Source organism: Schistocerca serialis, chromosome 3 (assembly GCF_023864345.2).
Source record: "Schistocerca serialis cubense isolate TAMUIC-IGC-003099 chromosome 3, iqSchSeri2.2, whole genome shotgun sequence".
In the NCBI taxonomy this organism is placed as follows: Eukaryota; Metazoa; Arthropoda; class Insecta; order Orthoptera; family Acrididae; genus Schistocerca; species Schistocerca serialis.
Genome location: NC_064640.1, coordinates 863587317 through 863604616, shown reverse-complemented (window position 1 = coordinate 863604616; position 17300 = coordinate 863587317). Strand labels below are relative to the sequence as shown.

At 38.4% G+C, this 17300-nt stretch overlaps 1 protein-coding gene across 1 annotated transcript in view; it reads left to right on the top strand.

The window, feature by feature from the left end:
* LOC126471275 (Down syndrome cell adhesion molecule-like protein Dscam2) overlaps positions 1-17300 on the top strand; it is a 231816-nt gene that overhangs the window by 194687 nt on the left and 19829 nt on the right. The window contains exons 19-20 of the mRNA XM_050099393.1: positions 10516-10659; positions 11080-11214. Of these exons, the coding sequence (XP_049955350.1) occupies positions 10516-10659; positions 11080-11214 (279 nt within the window). The remainder of the gene's footprint in view (positions 1-10515; positions 10660-11079; positions 11215-17300) is intronic.

The window sequence follows — 17300 nt, the reverse complement described above, 5'->3', positions numbered from 1 at the left end:
ATACGTATAGCGTAAGTCAAACGTTTGAATTAGAATAGAGACCCCACAAACACAAATTTGCTGTGGCAGGTATGAAATATAAACTCCGTTACTCGCTCGTCGCACTTGGACAGATGTTGAATGGGCCGAGACGAGCCGCCGCATAACAGCGTAGTTGCCTGCTGACTTCGAACGAAGGTAGATGCGGTCCCTAGCGCAAGTTATAACATCGTCGAAAATCAGTGCGGACGTGAGAGCTTTGGTACACCCTGTTAAACAAAACGGAAAAATGGAGGTGGTACAATTGGAGAGCGATCCGCCTTCACCAACATGCATAAGCAATTCATTAATAGTATATATATATATATATATATATATATATATATATATATATATATATATATATATATATATATATATATATATATATATTAAATACAAAAAACTAATAATAAAAAAATGTTCCATGGCGCGAGATTCGATCCGGCGACCTTCGGATTACGAACCCGAGCGCTTACTGCTGCGCCACGACGCTGTAGAAAATCATAAATCGTAGAGAGTATTTCACCGCAACGGTTTCTTTTAACTGTCGATTTTCTGGACAACGGCTGAGAAGTGCATCTTGGTGCTTTGCCACATTACACCTCTGGCCATGAGCTTTTATTATGCGCGGTATGAATCGAATCTGAATTTCACAATTGGCGGCCTCCCCTTGTGAGACTGCAACAATTTGTTTCCTGAGCATTTTCCAAATTTGACTATTAAACCATGGAAGGTCCATCCCATCCTTGATCCACTTGGTTTAAACTTTGCCCATAATTCCTCCTATGTCCATCATTTTGGAGCTGAATTATGTCCATTCACTGTCTTAGTGCGATGCTAACAACTGCTCATCTGCTGTTTGTAGCATAAACACTCTCCTGGCTACCTTGGCAGATTTGTTAACTATAGTAACCGTCATTGCTATGATATCATGGTCACTAATAACTATTTTTACACTGACAGTATTGATAAGGTTGGGCCTACAAGGTCTAATACACTGAAAGCGCCAAAGAAACTGGTTTAGGTATGCGTATTCAAATACAGAGATACATAAATGGGCATAATATGACGCTGCGGTTGGCAATGCCTATATAAGACAACAAGTGTCTGGCACAGTTGTTAGATCGGTTACTGCTGCTATAACATCAGGTTAATAAGATTTAAGTGGGTTTGAATGTGGAATTATAGTCGGCGCATGAGTGATGGGACACAGCATCTCTGAGGTAGTGATGAAGTGGGGATTTTGTGGTACAACTATTTCACAAGTGTACCATGAATATCAGAAATCCGGTAAAACAGCAAATCCTTGATATCGCTGCGGCTGGAAAAAGATCCTGCAAGAATGGGACTGACGATGACTGAAGGGAATCGTTGAACATGAACATGACAGAAGTGCGACTCTTCTGCAAATTGCCACAAATTTTGGTGCTGGGCCATCAACAAGTGTCAGCATGCGAACCATTCAACAAAACATTGATATGGACTTTAGGAGCCGAAGGCCCACTCGTGTACCCTTGATGACTGCACAACCAAAGCTTTGCACCTCACCTGGGCCCATCAACACAGACATTGGTCTGTTGATGACAGGAAACATGTTGCCTGGTCAGATGAGTCTCATTTCAAATTGTATCGAGCAGACTGACATGTATGGGTATGAAGACATCATGAATCCATGGACCCTGCAGGTGAGCAGGGAAGTATTAAAGCTTGTGGAAGCTCTGTAATGGGGTGAGGTTGGACTGATATGGGACCTGTGATACATCTAAATACGACTGTAACAGGTGACACGTACGTAAGCATCATGTCTGATCACATGCATCCATTAATGTCCATTGTGCATTGTGATGGACTTGGTCAATTCCAGCAGGACAATGTGGTGCCCCACACATCCAAAATTGCTAGAGTGGCACCAGGAACACTCTGCTGAGTTTAAACACTTCTGCTGGCCACCAAACTCCCCAGGCATGCAAATTATTGAGCATATCTGGGATGCTTTGCAATGTGCTGTTCAGAAGAGCCCCCTTGTAATCATGGATTTATGGACAGCCCTGCGGGATTCATGGTGTCAGTTCCCTCCAGCATTACTTCAGGCATTTTTAGAGTCCATGCCACATCATGTTGCAGCTTTTCTGCTTGCTTGTGGGGACCCTATACGGTATTAGGCAGGCGTACCAGTTTCTTTGGCTCTTCAGTGTGTATGTCCATTCTGCGTGGGTTGCCTAACTAGTTGTCACAGGCGGTTCTCTGGAAACGTGTTCAGAAGTACTTCGCAAGACTGTCTGTCCACACCATCTACAGTGAATCCATAGATGTTCCAGTCGATACTTAGTAGGTTAAACTGATTGCCAAGTAATATTGCATGATCTGGGTATTTCTGGGATACTGACTGTAGACATTCATCGAGTGACTAAAACTGCACAGCGGAACCATGTGGCCAGTAAAAACATCCAATGATTAACTTGGTTTCACTTAGACATGTTATATGCAACCAGATAACTTCACTGCTGCACTCAAATTTAACCTCAATAGAAACAGTATTTTTTGCAACTGCAATGAACACTCCCCCTCCTATGGCATCTAATCTGTCTTTCCAATATATTTTCCATGAATCAGGAAATACCTCTGAGCATTTTACTTCAGGTTTCACGTCGCTCTTGGCCCCAAGAATGAGTGTGAGAAATTCCCTGAATGACAGTAAATTTGGGAACTTTGTTGTGAATACCTTGAAAATTTAGTGTAAAAAATTTTGACAGTTGAAGTGTGTGTACATTGTGCATGATGTGGTTTCACCCTCTGCATATCAACTGGTGAGTGTTGGTCAGGGGACCTCAAACTGGGACTGATGACTGTAGCAGTCTGGTCCCTTTAATCCCACAAACCAATGAACCAACCTCAAAACTACTGGGTAGCCCTAAAACCGCACCCTGTAACACAGGTCTATAAATCAGCAGTCATGACCATCACACAACTGACAGAACCTTTGGTTGAGACCCTCCACTCGGTTCTGAACCAAAAGACCTCAACTGACTCTGAGTGCAATGCTGAAAATTGAGCTATGAATTTGCTTTAGGTGCACATTAAGTTATATGTTGCTGCTTACCAAATGTAGTTAACATATTGAACTATTCATTAAACTTGGGATGGGATCTATAACTCACTCCAGTCTCAAGAAAATGGATTGTATATAGTAAACCCTGTTCCACTCCCATGCAGAGACGATAAAGCGAGAATGAAATATTCATAACACCCTTGTATAACGTAAATGGTTTGAGATATCGAAACAAGATCTTGGTAAATAGTGTACAAAGAAGAGAGTAGGTTGCCATATAGTTACTGTGTGTAACATCCTTATCTAGAGCGGTATGCAAGCAACTACAGATTTATTCAATGAAATAATGTAGTTAAAATGTGATCAGTAGGTGGTGAAATGAGAATTGTTACAGGTTCCTAGAAACCAGTAGTTTTTTGAGACATGCCTCTGACATTCACAGTAGAATTCATAGCCATTGTAAGAACTGTGGAATAAACTACCAAAGTGCTGTGGGATTGCCTCCAACCACAACATGGGTGCCTCCTGAAGATGATTTTCTAAATGCTGTAAATGGTTTATAAAAGATACAAAACTTTCCCTATGCAGTCGGTGATGCTGACAGAAAGACATTCATTAAAATGCTCAGAAAATTCTGGTCCAATGTTTATAACTATAAAACATTTTCATTCAATCATCCTGCACACAGTTTGGTCCTCACAGAAAATTAAATTATAATTGATGTTTGGAGATATGGCAAGGAAAGAGAAAAGGTGGTACATTTCATTCTTCTAGTGTATTGCTCTTGATACAGGAAGTGGAGCTTAATATACTTCATTATCAAACACATCAGGTGTTGCTTTTTCTGTTCATTGTAAATGAGCATGTTCATTCTTGAGGCATTTTATGAACTCTCACAATCAATGGGTTTTAGATCCAGGGAAAGAATATTTCGACAAACACTTGTACAGACCACGATGATGATTGAATGTGCTTAAGGAATAAGTGGAGCATATTTTGGAAGGCAATACAAACTTCACCAGATTTTGCTGGTGGCATTGTAAAATGTACATGTTCTCCACAACACTGTCATTTACAGAAGGATCCCCGAATGTTGATGAGTGACATGCATTAGAAATCTGGAGTTTTATACAAGGCATTTAAGACTGGATGAAACTTTAACAGAGCTTCAAATTAAGCTGTCCCGATGAGATGGTTTTGAAAGCTTTTTTACATAATAAAACTCAATTTTCATGTGTTTGTCAGCTGTGCTGCTTCATTATCTTTTTTTTTTTTTTTTTTTTTTTTTTTTTTTAAGAAAATCTGCAAATAATCTGGGGAAAATCCAGGGATTTTTAGAACTCCAGAAATTTTTGTTGTTTTAGTTTCTAGTTGAATTTTTGTAATTTTGGCTGATAAGAACTGATACGCAAAGAAAGACTTAAGAAATAAGAGATTAAGAAAATTTATTCTGTCCTTTCAGTTGGTAATACTGCTGCCACATAATCACAGCTTATCACAAAATTAATCAGTTGTGATGATACTTGCTTTGCTGGTTCCATAAAGGATGCCAAGTAAAAACAACTGCTGTCAAGGCTCCAGCTGATGCCATTGTCTCAACGGTACAACACAAGGCCAGCAACATTAGTGACCCTGCTACCTGCAGCAACAGCCAAATACTGCCAACATTGCCTGAATGCAACTGGAGTCACTCCAATGCTCTGGTCACTGCTTTCGGAAACAAACATGTTCGATTCGCTCAGCACCGCTCTGTGCTGCTCTACTCCACGCCTCTCTGCTTGCAGCGCCACTGTAATCACGTGCATTGAGCGGTATTGGTTTGTTTCGCCAGTGCTGCTCTGCTTGCCACGCCACTTTGATTGTGCCCCAGTCCTCCATTGTAACTGCAGCCAAATGGACACAGTTTTTATTTGAGGGGTCTGTTGTGACCCAGGGTGAATGTGGCCCCTATAGTCAAAGGGTGTATACACCCTGTGACAACTGGAAAATCTGCAAATAATCTGGGGAAAATTCAGGGATTTTTAGAACTCCAGAAATTTTTGTTGTTTTAATTTCTAGTTGAATTTTTGTAATTTTGGCTGATAAAAACTGATACACAAAGAAAGACTTCTTTGTTGGCCCACTACTGCAGAATAATACTGCAGCAAGAAAACATAAGAGAGAATAACACCAAAATAAAATTTTAATTGCAAAGAAAATGCACCCTTTCCAACAAAACAAACTGCGTGCTCAAGTGTCTGCTGATAGCGAAATGTCAAAGGCTTAAAGATGAATACTGTGCAGTACCTCATAACAAACTGCTTTAGATGAGTGTGATGCCACAACTGTTTACATTTATATCAGGTCGCGTGAAAATACTGTGATGGTGGTTTGAGGAGTGTTACTTTCAGGGTAAATTTCTTTTTATGCAAGATGAATTAAGTTACATGTGAGAATGTGCGATTAATTTCTTAAATCGCAGAGCATTTGGCTCTTTCGAAACTTAGTACTTTGAGGACCAGGTGCTTAGAAAAGTTTCAGCCCTAGAAGACCAGCGATTCATGCCATTATTTAAAACTTACCGGAATATTTGTGTTTGATATATCTTAGAGTAACACACTAAAAAAAGACTAAGCTTCGATGTCTTTCATATTTATTTTAGTTCTTTTATATATTACAAATTATGCAATAGCAATGGTGAAAAATAAATTATCCTGAAAAAAGTGCAAGGTAAATTCTTGAGGAATTTCACATGTAACTGCCTTTTCTATGGAAAAGTCGAAGTGCTTGTCAGAACATTTATTCAGTTGGATAACCCACAAAATGTTCAATGCACAGCAGTGAAATTTATATTTGTGCTTGTCAGAAATATTCAGCTGCTGCAATCTAAGCTGTGTTCTTAGGATCCTGCCTAATGATGCCCTCTTAAAAAAATGGCAAAAAACTTGATGACCAGTATTGTAAGTGAAAGCTTGTCATGAAGCTGTATTGAATGTCTATTAATTTAAACCATTTACTTCTCTTATTTGTGTGTTCATACTACTTAACATTGATGTTGCTATTGGCTGACTACATAATAAGTCATATACTCTTGAATATCTGCTGTCATTGGCTGGCGAATCATGTAACATGAGCCATGATTTTGTAATCCAAAAATATGCAGTGTGCATGTTGTTGCACATCAGAGATCTTTCCAAAATGCATTGTTTATTGCTGGGTTTCATTTCCTAAAGTGTTTGGAAGTTCTGCACTGGCATATATCCTTTCACCATTCGAAGAATTCGTAAGTTTTACAGCTTCAAGGGAAAGTGTAACTTGACGAGTAAAAAGTGTATTTTCACCCAAGAAAAAGTGTATTTTCATCTGGGGGGAAAAAGTATTTTTGACTGGGAAATCCAGAAAAATTTGGAAGTTTTTTCTTATCCGCATATACACCATGATAGTGTAGAGGTGGTAGTGGCGGGTTGTGGAGGCAGTGGTGCTGGGCAGAGGTGGCTAGGAAAACTCTGCTGTAAGACATCTTTTACGTAGTCTTGAACTACAATGCTGAAGGGCTGCAACACCCCCAGATATGCTTTCTGCAGGCAAATGGTCTACTGGTGGTGCCATTGATGTGGTGGTACCATTGATGTTGGAAATTATGGTGGCAGAATGGCTGTTTGATGTCAATGTCCTGCTTTGCTGATGCTGTTGCCCCATTTGGTAGCATGTGCCTGAGTTAGAACTATGTGGCCCTGAGTGATCAGTGCCAGCAATGCGAATGACTGCTGAATTGTACGCATCCACTGCTATGGGGTTAGCTCATGCTGGTTCAGATGGATGGCAGCAATATTGCCCTGGTTGTGAACCACTGTCCTCCCAAGTCAAGAGTTTGGTTGCTATTATGGAGCTTGGTGACAGCTCATCCATCGTGTCATTCTAAGAGGACATAGAACACAGGTGTGGACATATAACTCTGAGCTGGTGAGTTGGATAAGGCTGCACAGACTGGCATTAGTTGCTAGCTGGCCCATAACATGACGTGTGGACCTGACGTCAGACTGTGCGTGACTTTGTTAGAATCGGAGGGTATTTATAGTGAGTGATTAATAGCATGCTTGTTGTGCTGATACATTGCTTCCAGGCACTTACAAATCAACACCTTTGAATCTCAATGGTTTGGAAATACTCTGCAGGCCAGTTCATAGTTGCACGCCCTTTCTGCAGTGTCACCACAGTTGCACAGCTTGGCTCAACTACCTTGGGGTGTACAAAAAGGGTCACTAGTGAAATTATGTATCTCTGCCTCCACACCTGCCGACCTGCCTCACATGCAGATGCACTGGAGCTACTTTGTAGCGAGTAATAACCATGGTGTTACCTATCTCTGTTCTTTAGGAAGGCCTGAACCCCTCGTATGAACCGGTGACCGATTTGCAACAGAAGACTTCACATACATAATTACAACATAGATTATTTACAATTTTTCTTCTTATACTAAGGAACAAAGCCCCATATTCCTTCTACAGTTCTTAGCCTATTCGCTTGTCCATATGTCCTTACGCTACTACATAAAACCTCCATTCTCTTTTGAGCGGCCTCCTCAGTATTTTCCAAATTTTGTGTGTAACCCACAGAGGGTCTTTCCCATCCTTAAGCCATACTGTTCCAGAGCGTGATTTACAGTCAATTTAAACTTTGCCCAAAATTATCTATGTTCATCATATTGGAACTAAATTGTGACTGCTCATTGTCTAAGTAGGATGCTAACATATGAAATGTCTTTTACAATGCTCCCACTTTCTTTAACAGAAATAATGTCTTCTTTGGTTGCTTCCCTGTCTCTCTTTCAACAGTATTCTCTATTGATTTTTGTATTATCTGATCTGACAAAATTTGTGTACTCCTATATTATTTTATAATTTTTAAAAATATTTCATAGCACTTTTTGTAACAAGAAAGTATTTCTGGAGCATTACTTGTTCTGACTATTGTGTACATAACCCTTTATTGCTGTGATGGCACTCTTATGCCTGTGGTGAACCATGCCTTCCTTAAGGACTTCCCAATACTGCATTTACGAGGGGTGTTTGAAAAGTCTGTGCAAAAATAAAAACTACTTACATGTTTGTGGTAAACCTTTATTATTTTTTGACATAGTCTCCTTTTAGACTTATACACCTCATCCAACGCTGTTCTAATTTGTTGATCCCTTCCAAATAATAGGTATTGTCCAAGTCTGCAAAATAGCTATTAGTTGCTGCAATCACCTCCTCGTTTGAATAAAATCTTTTGTCCTGCCAGCCATTTCTTCAAATTGGGGAACAAGTAGTAGTCCAAGGGAGCAAAGTCTGGAGAATAGGGGGGATGTGAAACGAGTTGGAATCCTGTTTCCATTAATTTTGCGACCACAACTGCTAAGGTTTGTGCTGGTGCAATGTTGTCATGGAAAAGGACTGTTTTGCGGTCCAATTGCCGGAGTTTTTCTTCCAGCTCGGTTTTCAAACAGTCCAATAACTATGAATAATATGAACCTGTAATAGTTTCACCCTTTTCCAGATAGTCGATGAGGATTATCCCTTGAAAATCCCAAAACACAGTCCCCATAACCTTTCTGGCCGAAGGACTGGTCTTCGCCTTTTTTTTTTTTTTTTTTTTTTTTTTTTTTTTTTTTTTTTTTTTTTTTTTTTTTTTTTGCAGATTCTCCCTTGGTAACCCATTGTTTAGATTGTTGTTTGGTCTCTGGAGCATAGTAATGTAGCCATGTTTCATCCAGAGTGACGAAACAATGCTTAAAATCCTGCGGATTCTTCCTGAACAGCTGCAAACCATTCTTGCAACACTTCACATGATTCCATTTTTGCTCAAGCGTGAGCAATCACAGAACCTATTTTGCAGATAGCTTCACATGTCTAAATGTTTACACAGAATATTATGTACCCATTCATTAGAGATGCTCACAGCACTAGCAATCTCCCGCACCTTAGCTATTCTGTCATCCATCACATCATGGATTTTATCAATGATTTATGGAGTCGTAACTTCCACAGGGTGTTCAGAATGTTCAGCATCACTTGTGCCCATATGGCCACTTCGAAAATTTTGAAACCACTTTTAAACGGTTCTAATCGAAGGGGCAGAGTCACTGTAATGTTTATCAAGATTCTCTTTAGTCTCCTGAGGCGTTTTGCCTTTCGTAAAGTAATGTTTACATGAAATTCTTCATCCATTTTTTGACAATCACTCGACTTCCTTGATTCACACGGATGCCAAACACAAAGAAATAGACCAATATGGCAGAAACTTGGTGTCTGTTCTTTCCAAAGATGCTACTAACTAAATATGGCGTCTATATGTGCCGGTGGTGCCATCCCTCGGACTTTGCATAGACTTTTCAAACACCCCTCGTAATTCTTTTTATGAAAACTACTATCAAGAATGGATACAAACTCAGTAAGAAACATGTTGAATGTAGAGCCATCATTAGACTTATTGTAAACATCACCCCAGCGACTGTGTATTGATTAATGACACATAGGACTATGGAAAGGAATGAGTGCAACTTTCAGAATTTATTTTGCTACAGAATTTGCTTTTTTATCAGTTTTATTCTGTTCTTGAGAGCTACTGACTTGAATAAATGTAGTAATTTTTTTCATGTAGTAAGCTTACCATTTTTGTCCAGATTCATTTCTTCTATTTTGTATAACGTGGAAATAACTGATGGGTATTACTTTAGTGCATGACACCTTTCTGTTAAAATAGGAGGGCATGCTGAGAAGTAATGCCGCAGATTTTTTAATGCAAAAACTCTTCAAACTTTTTAAATAAAACAAATGTTGTTAAACATTTTATATTTTTGTTCTACATGTCTGCATATTTGCAGCCCCCCCCCCTCCCCCTGCTGCTAGAGGTCTCAGAATTGTAATGTGTAACATGGCAGTTAATGAGAAACAGTGTGCTATAATAGAGTTTAAAGTCAGTTTGTCCACACATGGGGCTTCCCCTCCTTCAGCATTATACCAGACCACACACAAGCACTGTGACATCTCCAACAACCAGACATCTTGGGTTAACTGTCATCAATCATTGTCCATGCTGTCGTGACGTGGCCCTATCTGATTTTAAACTGTTTCAAAAACAAAAAGGACACCTTCGAGGGCCTCTCTTCGTGATGAAGTGGTGTAGGCAGAGGTGAGGTTGTGGCTCTGTCAACAAAGTCAAATGTTCCACAGTGACAGCATCGACAAACTGGTTTCTCATTAGGAGAAATGTTTGTCACCAGGGTGACTGTTGGGGAAATATGTAGACATGGAGATTAAAGATGTAGAATCTTGAAAACATTAGTCTTATTTAAAAAGCTTTAAGAATTTTCAGATAAAAAAAATTGGAAGGCATTAGTTTTCAGCCTGCCCTTGTATGTTGTAATATTTTTCTCCCTGATAAGTGTACTCAGCAGTTTCGCTCACATTGTTCTCATTTTTCAGGGAACCTGGTGCCAGACCAAAGCAACATACACGTTAATGATGCTGTTCCATTCTATATGGATGTAGCTGTTATTCTGCCAGTCCTTATCTCCATAATAACACTCATAGCAGTATTTGTGGGTGTTTGCATCTTCTTTCATAGGAGTGAGTTAGCATAAATACAGATTTTTCTCTCTCAATTTACCATAATTCTTGAAAATAATTTGCTAGTGTCAGTCTGTGTAACAGTAAAACCTGGAACTAAAATAGGTTTGAACATGTTTATCTGTAAATCTTGTTAGTACTTCATTTATTTATACAGTTTCATTCTCTTTTATTGTTCAGTGTATTGTTATAAGTGTAAGACAGGCTGTAAAGGTGCTATAGCAAACAGATGTAAGACATAATACACACAAATCAGGGAAATACCCAAGTATATTGTAAATTATTTCAGTTGCTGACACAAATTTTCCTTACATTATAGGCATTTTAATGTTTTTTGAAAATGCTGCTATATAATAGTAAGATTGTTTTTGGTATAGTCTGCATCATGAAATGCATTTACCAAATTTTACTCTCTGACAGAACCAGGTGCACAAGCAGAAGGGCAGTCACAGCCTATGGTGACTTTGGACAACAAGCACAACATTGCACAGAGGGAGCAGTATTATGCAGCAGTACAGAAAGGTGCAACTTCACACTCTTCAGAAAGAATTCCAGGTAGCTTCATTTGTTATCAAATCTTTTTGTATTCTACCTTAATTATAGAAGAGCACAACTACCTTCACAAATTAATTAAATTTGTCATTGTAATTGATATGTCATTTGTAGAATTTTTTTTTCTCAGAACCAAACAATTTTATTGAAATGATATCTCAATTGTGACAGACCCATACACCTACTGAAAAGTTATACTGGGTGTTTAAACAGGCTGTTCCATATTTTCAGGAGATATAGTACTTGTCTAAAGCAAAAAAAAAGAAGTCGCACAAACATATTACCTGAAATGAGTACCTGTTGAGATGTAGGCAACTTAAACTTGTCAAGAACAATAGATTCTCATTACAGTAACCTGTTTTCATATTGACATTCATTCCTCATCTCTTACTGTTGTTTGTCTCTGTACTTAATCCTCTGACTTTAATGCTGTTGTCAGACATACCACTAAAACTGTCTCATCAGCCATGTGAACATATTTTGAGGTTTTGCTGACATCATAACAAGATAAGTGAATTTGTGAAGGGCGAACAAGGAAAAAACCGTGAAATAAGTCCCATTATGGAAAATGGCAAGTATGGTCTTCTGCTACAGTTTAGCTAATGGCATTAATTGATTGGTGTATGTCATGTATGGTGAATGACATCCCAGACTTCAATTCTATCTGAGAAGGGTTTATCAGGTCATGCCAGGGAATTGCAGATGAGAGATCATTTGCAATAAGGGCAGTGGATCATGGTAGATATCGTACAGTTCACACACTAGATACGGAAGAGCAAATGCTGTGGCAAGTAGATGATGATGATCCTGAAACAAGTGTGCAAAAAAATTAGAGCTGTAGTTATAACCCATACTGCTGATGTAAAATTCTGCATGAGCAGTTATTTTAACCATCTCATTTACAGCATATAAAATCTCTTAGGCTATAAGGCCAACATGCCAGAATACAATTCAGCCAATGAGTTTTGAAATGGAGTGCTGAAAATCTAAAGTTCACATGTTACTTTTTATTTATGTGAGAGAGACAGGATTCAAACAAAGTGGGATAAGAAATTACCACAATACTCATGTATGCACAGAAGTGAAAATCTGTGCGTGCCATTTAAGAATATTGCCCTTCCAGAAACACACTGGAAATGGCTTATATGTGTTGGGCACTGCCCCACACCCTATGCTTTGTACTATAATATTAAACACAAATGTTTTTGAGTATTAGATTGCCTGATGAGTTCCAGTAGCATGGCCTCCCCATTCACCTGACCATTATCCCTTAAATTACTGGCTGTGGGAACGTTTAAAGGTGTCTGTAAATTCCAGACCCATATGTTACAGGGACATATTTTCCATGTATGTGACCAAATCTTAGGGCAGCCACATATGTTTGCAGGAGTTTGTGATTCTTTGAGGAGGAGGAGGTGAAGGGTGTGTAAGAATGAATGGTAACCACAGTGAGCATCTCCTGTAGCTTCGACAGGGAGTTATCGTAGGAGAGAATGGCTAATATCTCAAATCTTTTTTTCTGGGTGTATGTTTATTGTACTTGTTTTTCTAGCTTTGACCAGCACTAGTTTCTATAAACACCCTTTATATTTTAACAAGATATGTATTTGTAGAGATCGTCTAAAAGTCACTTTATAGTACATGGCTGGGGAGGCTGTGTTCCAGTGACACTAATAGTCCTATTCAGTGTAAGTATGGATTAAGAGAAAAATGCCTTTCTGCATGCTTCCTCAAATGTAATCTCCCTTTTCTTAAGGAAGTCATTTTCCTGTGAAGGCTGTTGTTTTACTTTGAAATAGACATTTTTCATAATTTATTGTTTAGATAATTTATCCTGCTTGGCTATTATCAAGATAAATTGCAATATAAACTCATTGAAATACATTAGTGTAACTAGTAAAATGAAGACACGTATGGTGTGATCATTGTCTTGTATGTTGGCACAATGACAAAACCTGCTTGACGGCTGCATTTTTTCCCCAATAGTATTTTTGCTGGATGTAGCTTCAAATTGCCCAAGGAGCTAATCAGTAAACTATGAAATAAAGTGTGTATTTCAAAGTAAAGCATCCTACGCAGCAAAGTGATTTCCCTGAGGAAATTCACTGAATGTTACATGTGATATATGATGGAGGAAGTAGAATGTTTGCACTGGACAAAAGTATTGTTATATTTTCTCCACAGATTGTAATATAAATTCCCTGTGCATGTCCTTTATATTTTCATATGGTCTAACTAAACTGCTATGATCGTAGAAAAATATCTCTTGAGTTCATTTGATGTTTGCCATTATGCCTACCTGATATGGAATCCAAATCCTACAGCAGTATTCCAGAATTTGGTACACTAGTATTTGGCAGGCAATTTCAGTTTTAAGATGCACTACACTTTCCTTATGTCCTTCCAACCAATCTGATTCTTCTATTCATCTCTCCTACTACTAATTTCACTACCCTGCTACTAATTTCACTTGTTGATTCAATTTTGTATCTCTTAATAGTATCCTCCCCTATGTACTTAAACAGTGGGACAGGCTCCAGAGGTGCACCAGTAATAATGTAATTGGATATTATCATGTTCTTTCTCTTGGTTGAGTCAGAATTTACCAATATATAAAGACATTAGGTATCATTTCATTAAGTAGGAATGACACCTAAGTCCTGAAAATCATCAAACACTGCTTTACTTTGGGCAACAATATTACTGTTTAATCTCAATGCATGGGAATATCTACATGAGTAATTGAAAAATTTCAATATTTCTGTTCTGATGTAAACACTGTTTGATCAAAACTATCCTGACACCTATTAGTGGATATTAATATGGAGTGTGTCCACCTTATGATGGCTTCAATTCTGCAAGGCATGCTTTCAATGAAGTGTGTATTTGTGGAGGAGGGGCTACCCATTCTTCCTCAAGAGCCAAAAGCAGAGAAGGTAGCATTGTTGGATGCTGAGTCTGGAGCAATGTCAACTTTCTAATTCATTGTAAATATTTTTTTGGGTTCTGGTTGGGCCTCTGTATGGCCAGTCCATTCAGGAATGTTATTGTCCACAAACTACTGCCTCACAGCTACCACTTTGACAGGGTGCATTGTTATGCTGATACAAAAAATTGTTGTCTCCAAACTGTTTCTCTACTATATGTAGCACACAATGCTGTAAAATGTTAATATCATTCCTCATTTAGTGTTGCCTTAAGTGCAATAAGTAGACCACATCCTCACCACAAAACCATCTTCATTCTTTGCTGTTGGCACTGCACATGATGCCGGGCAGTATACTCCGACTCCTTTAATACTGGTGGTCTGCCTCTCAGTACATATAGTGGTCAATTCCACTTTGAGGGGTGTCTGGATTTTTTGATCAGGTAGTGAAAATGGGACCTATGACAAGTAAAGGAAAAAATTCATAACACAATTTGTAATATTTTCCCAGTTTTCACAGTTACAGGGATGTTAACACCACAGTTCAAAGTGTGTTCAGTAATTAAGGATACTATGACTTTTTATTGTTTTGTCTGTGTGTACATTCTGAATTACTTAATTAGTTGCAGATTGGTTTGTAATATCATTGTAGTCAGTGCACTACATATGAAAGAAATTGCCATATATAAAATAGCAGACAACTTGAAACACCAATGTCATATCACACTTAAGATGCAGGTAGCTGGGAATTCTTACTTTTCTTTTATTTCTGCCTTCCCTCCAACAACAATCCTTAGAATTTAATTAAATTAAATATGTGTAATACTCTACAAATAGGCTCTAAGGAGGCAATAGAAACTTTGTGTAACAAAAACTGTGTACTATGTACCTTCTAAAACAACTTGAGGATCAATATCATAATAGTAAACGGAGCTTTTGTGAATGGAATTTCAGAAGTCGATTATTAGAAAAATGTTCGGCAGCTTTCTTTATATATTCATAACTGGTAATAAGAACACCACACCATGCACTTGACTATGTCACTACTTTTTGTGCATTGTGTTGATGTCTCTTAGAAATAAACTTCCACTTTTATTTCCCACAGCATTACTGGCTATTATTGTATGCAATTCACTGGAAACATCTGAAAACTCATAAATTTGCAGACAAAAATTAATAGGTTGCATTTAGAATTAAGTTCTGCAAGAAAAGAGAGATAAGGGGAAGGGAAAGAACGATTAAAGATGTCCCTAGCTTATTGAAAGAATTACCATAAACCTCTGCTAACAAAACCTAAATTAGTGTCATAGAAATCTTCCCATGCAATTCCAGTGGTTCCAAATTGAAGGGTTGGGAATCTTCTTAAACATGTACATTCTTCTGCCACCTATAATAGCTGAAGCATTGTTAATTCCAAGTGCTATTGTTTCCCTCCACTTGTGCATACTTCACAGTATTTAGTCACCACCCTACACAGTGCAGGCCTCCTCAGTTTATTCATACACCTCTTATTCCCTTCTTTCCTTCTTTCTTGCCCCCTTTTCTCCTCTTTTTTTTCACACACTTTCCCTTCTGTTTCATCCCAGAGTATTTCTCCTTGCATTTCATTCCCCACCATCAAACTCTCACCTTTTCCTTTATCTCTAATCTGTACCATTTTGTACAATCACTCATCTTACTGTCGACACACTTTCTAAAGGACAGTTTACTTTTATTCTTGAGTTTTCATCTCTCTTCTTGTCTGGCATATACTATTTTCTGCTATCAGTGCTGCTTTTAGGGTGATTCTATTGTTATGCTTTTCCTCTTTAACCATATACTTCACAGGATGGTCACTTATATGGCTGTAAGTTTATAATCATTTCTTGTTGTAATTTTTCCCTTTTTTCATAATTTTTCATTTTTCTGGTGTATATGACATACAAAAAGTACCTGGGCAAACTGATTGATCATCAAGCATAATGTACTGTGTACAATACTGTCAGAAGATGAAATTGTCACCTTCAAACCAATTGATAGGCTTGTGGAAGGAGGCAGGAGTTTTCTCCTTTTATACCTGAAGGTATCCATCCACTACTTACGTGAATTGCAATGAGGCATAAATATTCTGTTTGAGGTAAATATTCTGTGCATAGTTTCTGCTGATGTGTCCAGTGCCAGCAACATTCCTTTTTATGTACATCTCATTGTTCAGCCTTTGCAGTTTTGATCATCAAATTCTGGTCCTAATCTTTGGTGTTAAATATGCAGATGGAAGTCATGATTCCTGATCTCTTTGTGGTAGTACTTGTATAGGTAGTTAGTAAGATTGTGGGTGATTTCAATTTCATTTGATTCTGGTATGCATAAATCCCAGACATTGAAGGTCTCTTAGAAATAAGTCTCCACTCTTGCATCCAACAGCATTAATTTTTATTTTATGCAGATCCCTTGACTTCTCTTAAAGTTGTAAAGCTACGGACATAAATTAACAGGTCGCCTTTACAATTAAGTTAAGTTGTTGCAACGTTTCAGTGTGTTTCATGCCCATCATTTTCAGGTTAAGTGACGAGGATGCTGTGTTCTGTTTATATATGTATATCTGCTGGACTGCTAATCTCTTTCGTAGATTGGTCAATCGCATGCCTTTGGAAGCGGTACCATTTTGGTGGTGGGGGATGTGGCAAGGCCTCTGTGAAAGTGTCAAGTCCCTGTGTGTGTGTCCATTCTTCATGTCATATTTTCGTAATTACGGAATTCCATGCTGTGGTGAGTTGACTTGCTATCTCGGTTTATTAGGTTGTTGTGCAGACGTATTTCTACCACGTCTTTGATAAGTCCCAGAACCCACTGGCACAGCATAGCTTGTTCATTTGTTCAAAATCCAAGGTGTGTTCCTCATTGATGCTCTACTCTGCCACCCCAGGCTTGTCTGTCTGCCCTAGTTGAATGTTTCTGATGTTTTGCGTATGGCACTGAGATGCGTCGCTGTGTTTGTCCAATGTACTGCGTCTTATTCGCACTCAATTCTGTAAATGCTTGGCATGTGCAGTCCTAGCTGATCTTTGGTTGAGTCAAGCATGTCCTTAATTCTCCACATTGCATGGAAAACAGTCTTTGTTTGAAGTTTCTTCATTATTTTTACGATCATGGCTGTTGGTGGCCTTGTATATGGCAGAAATGT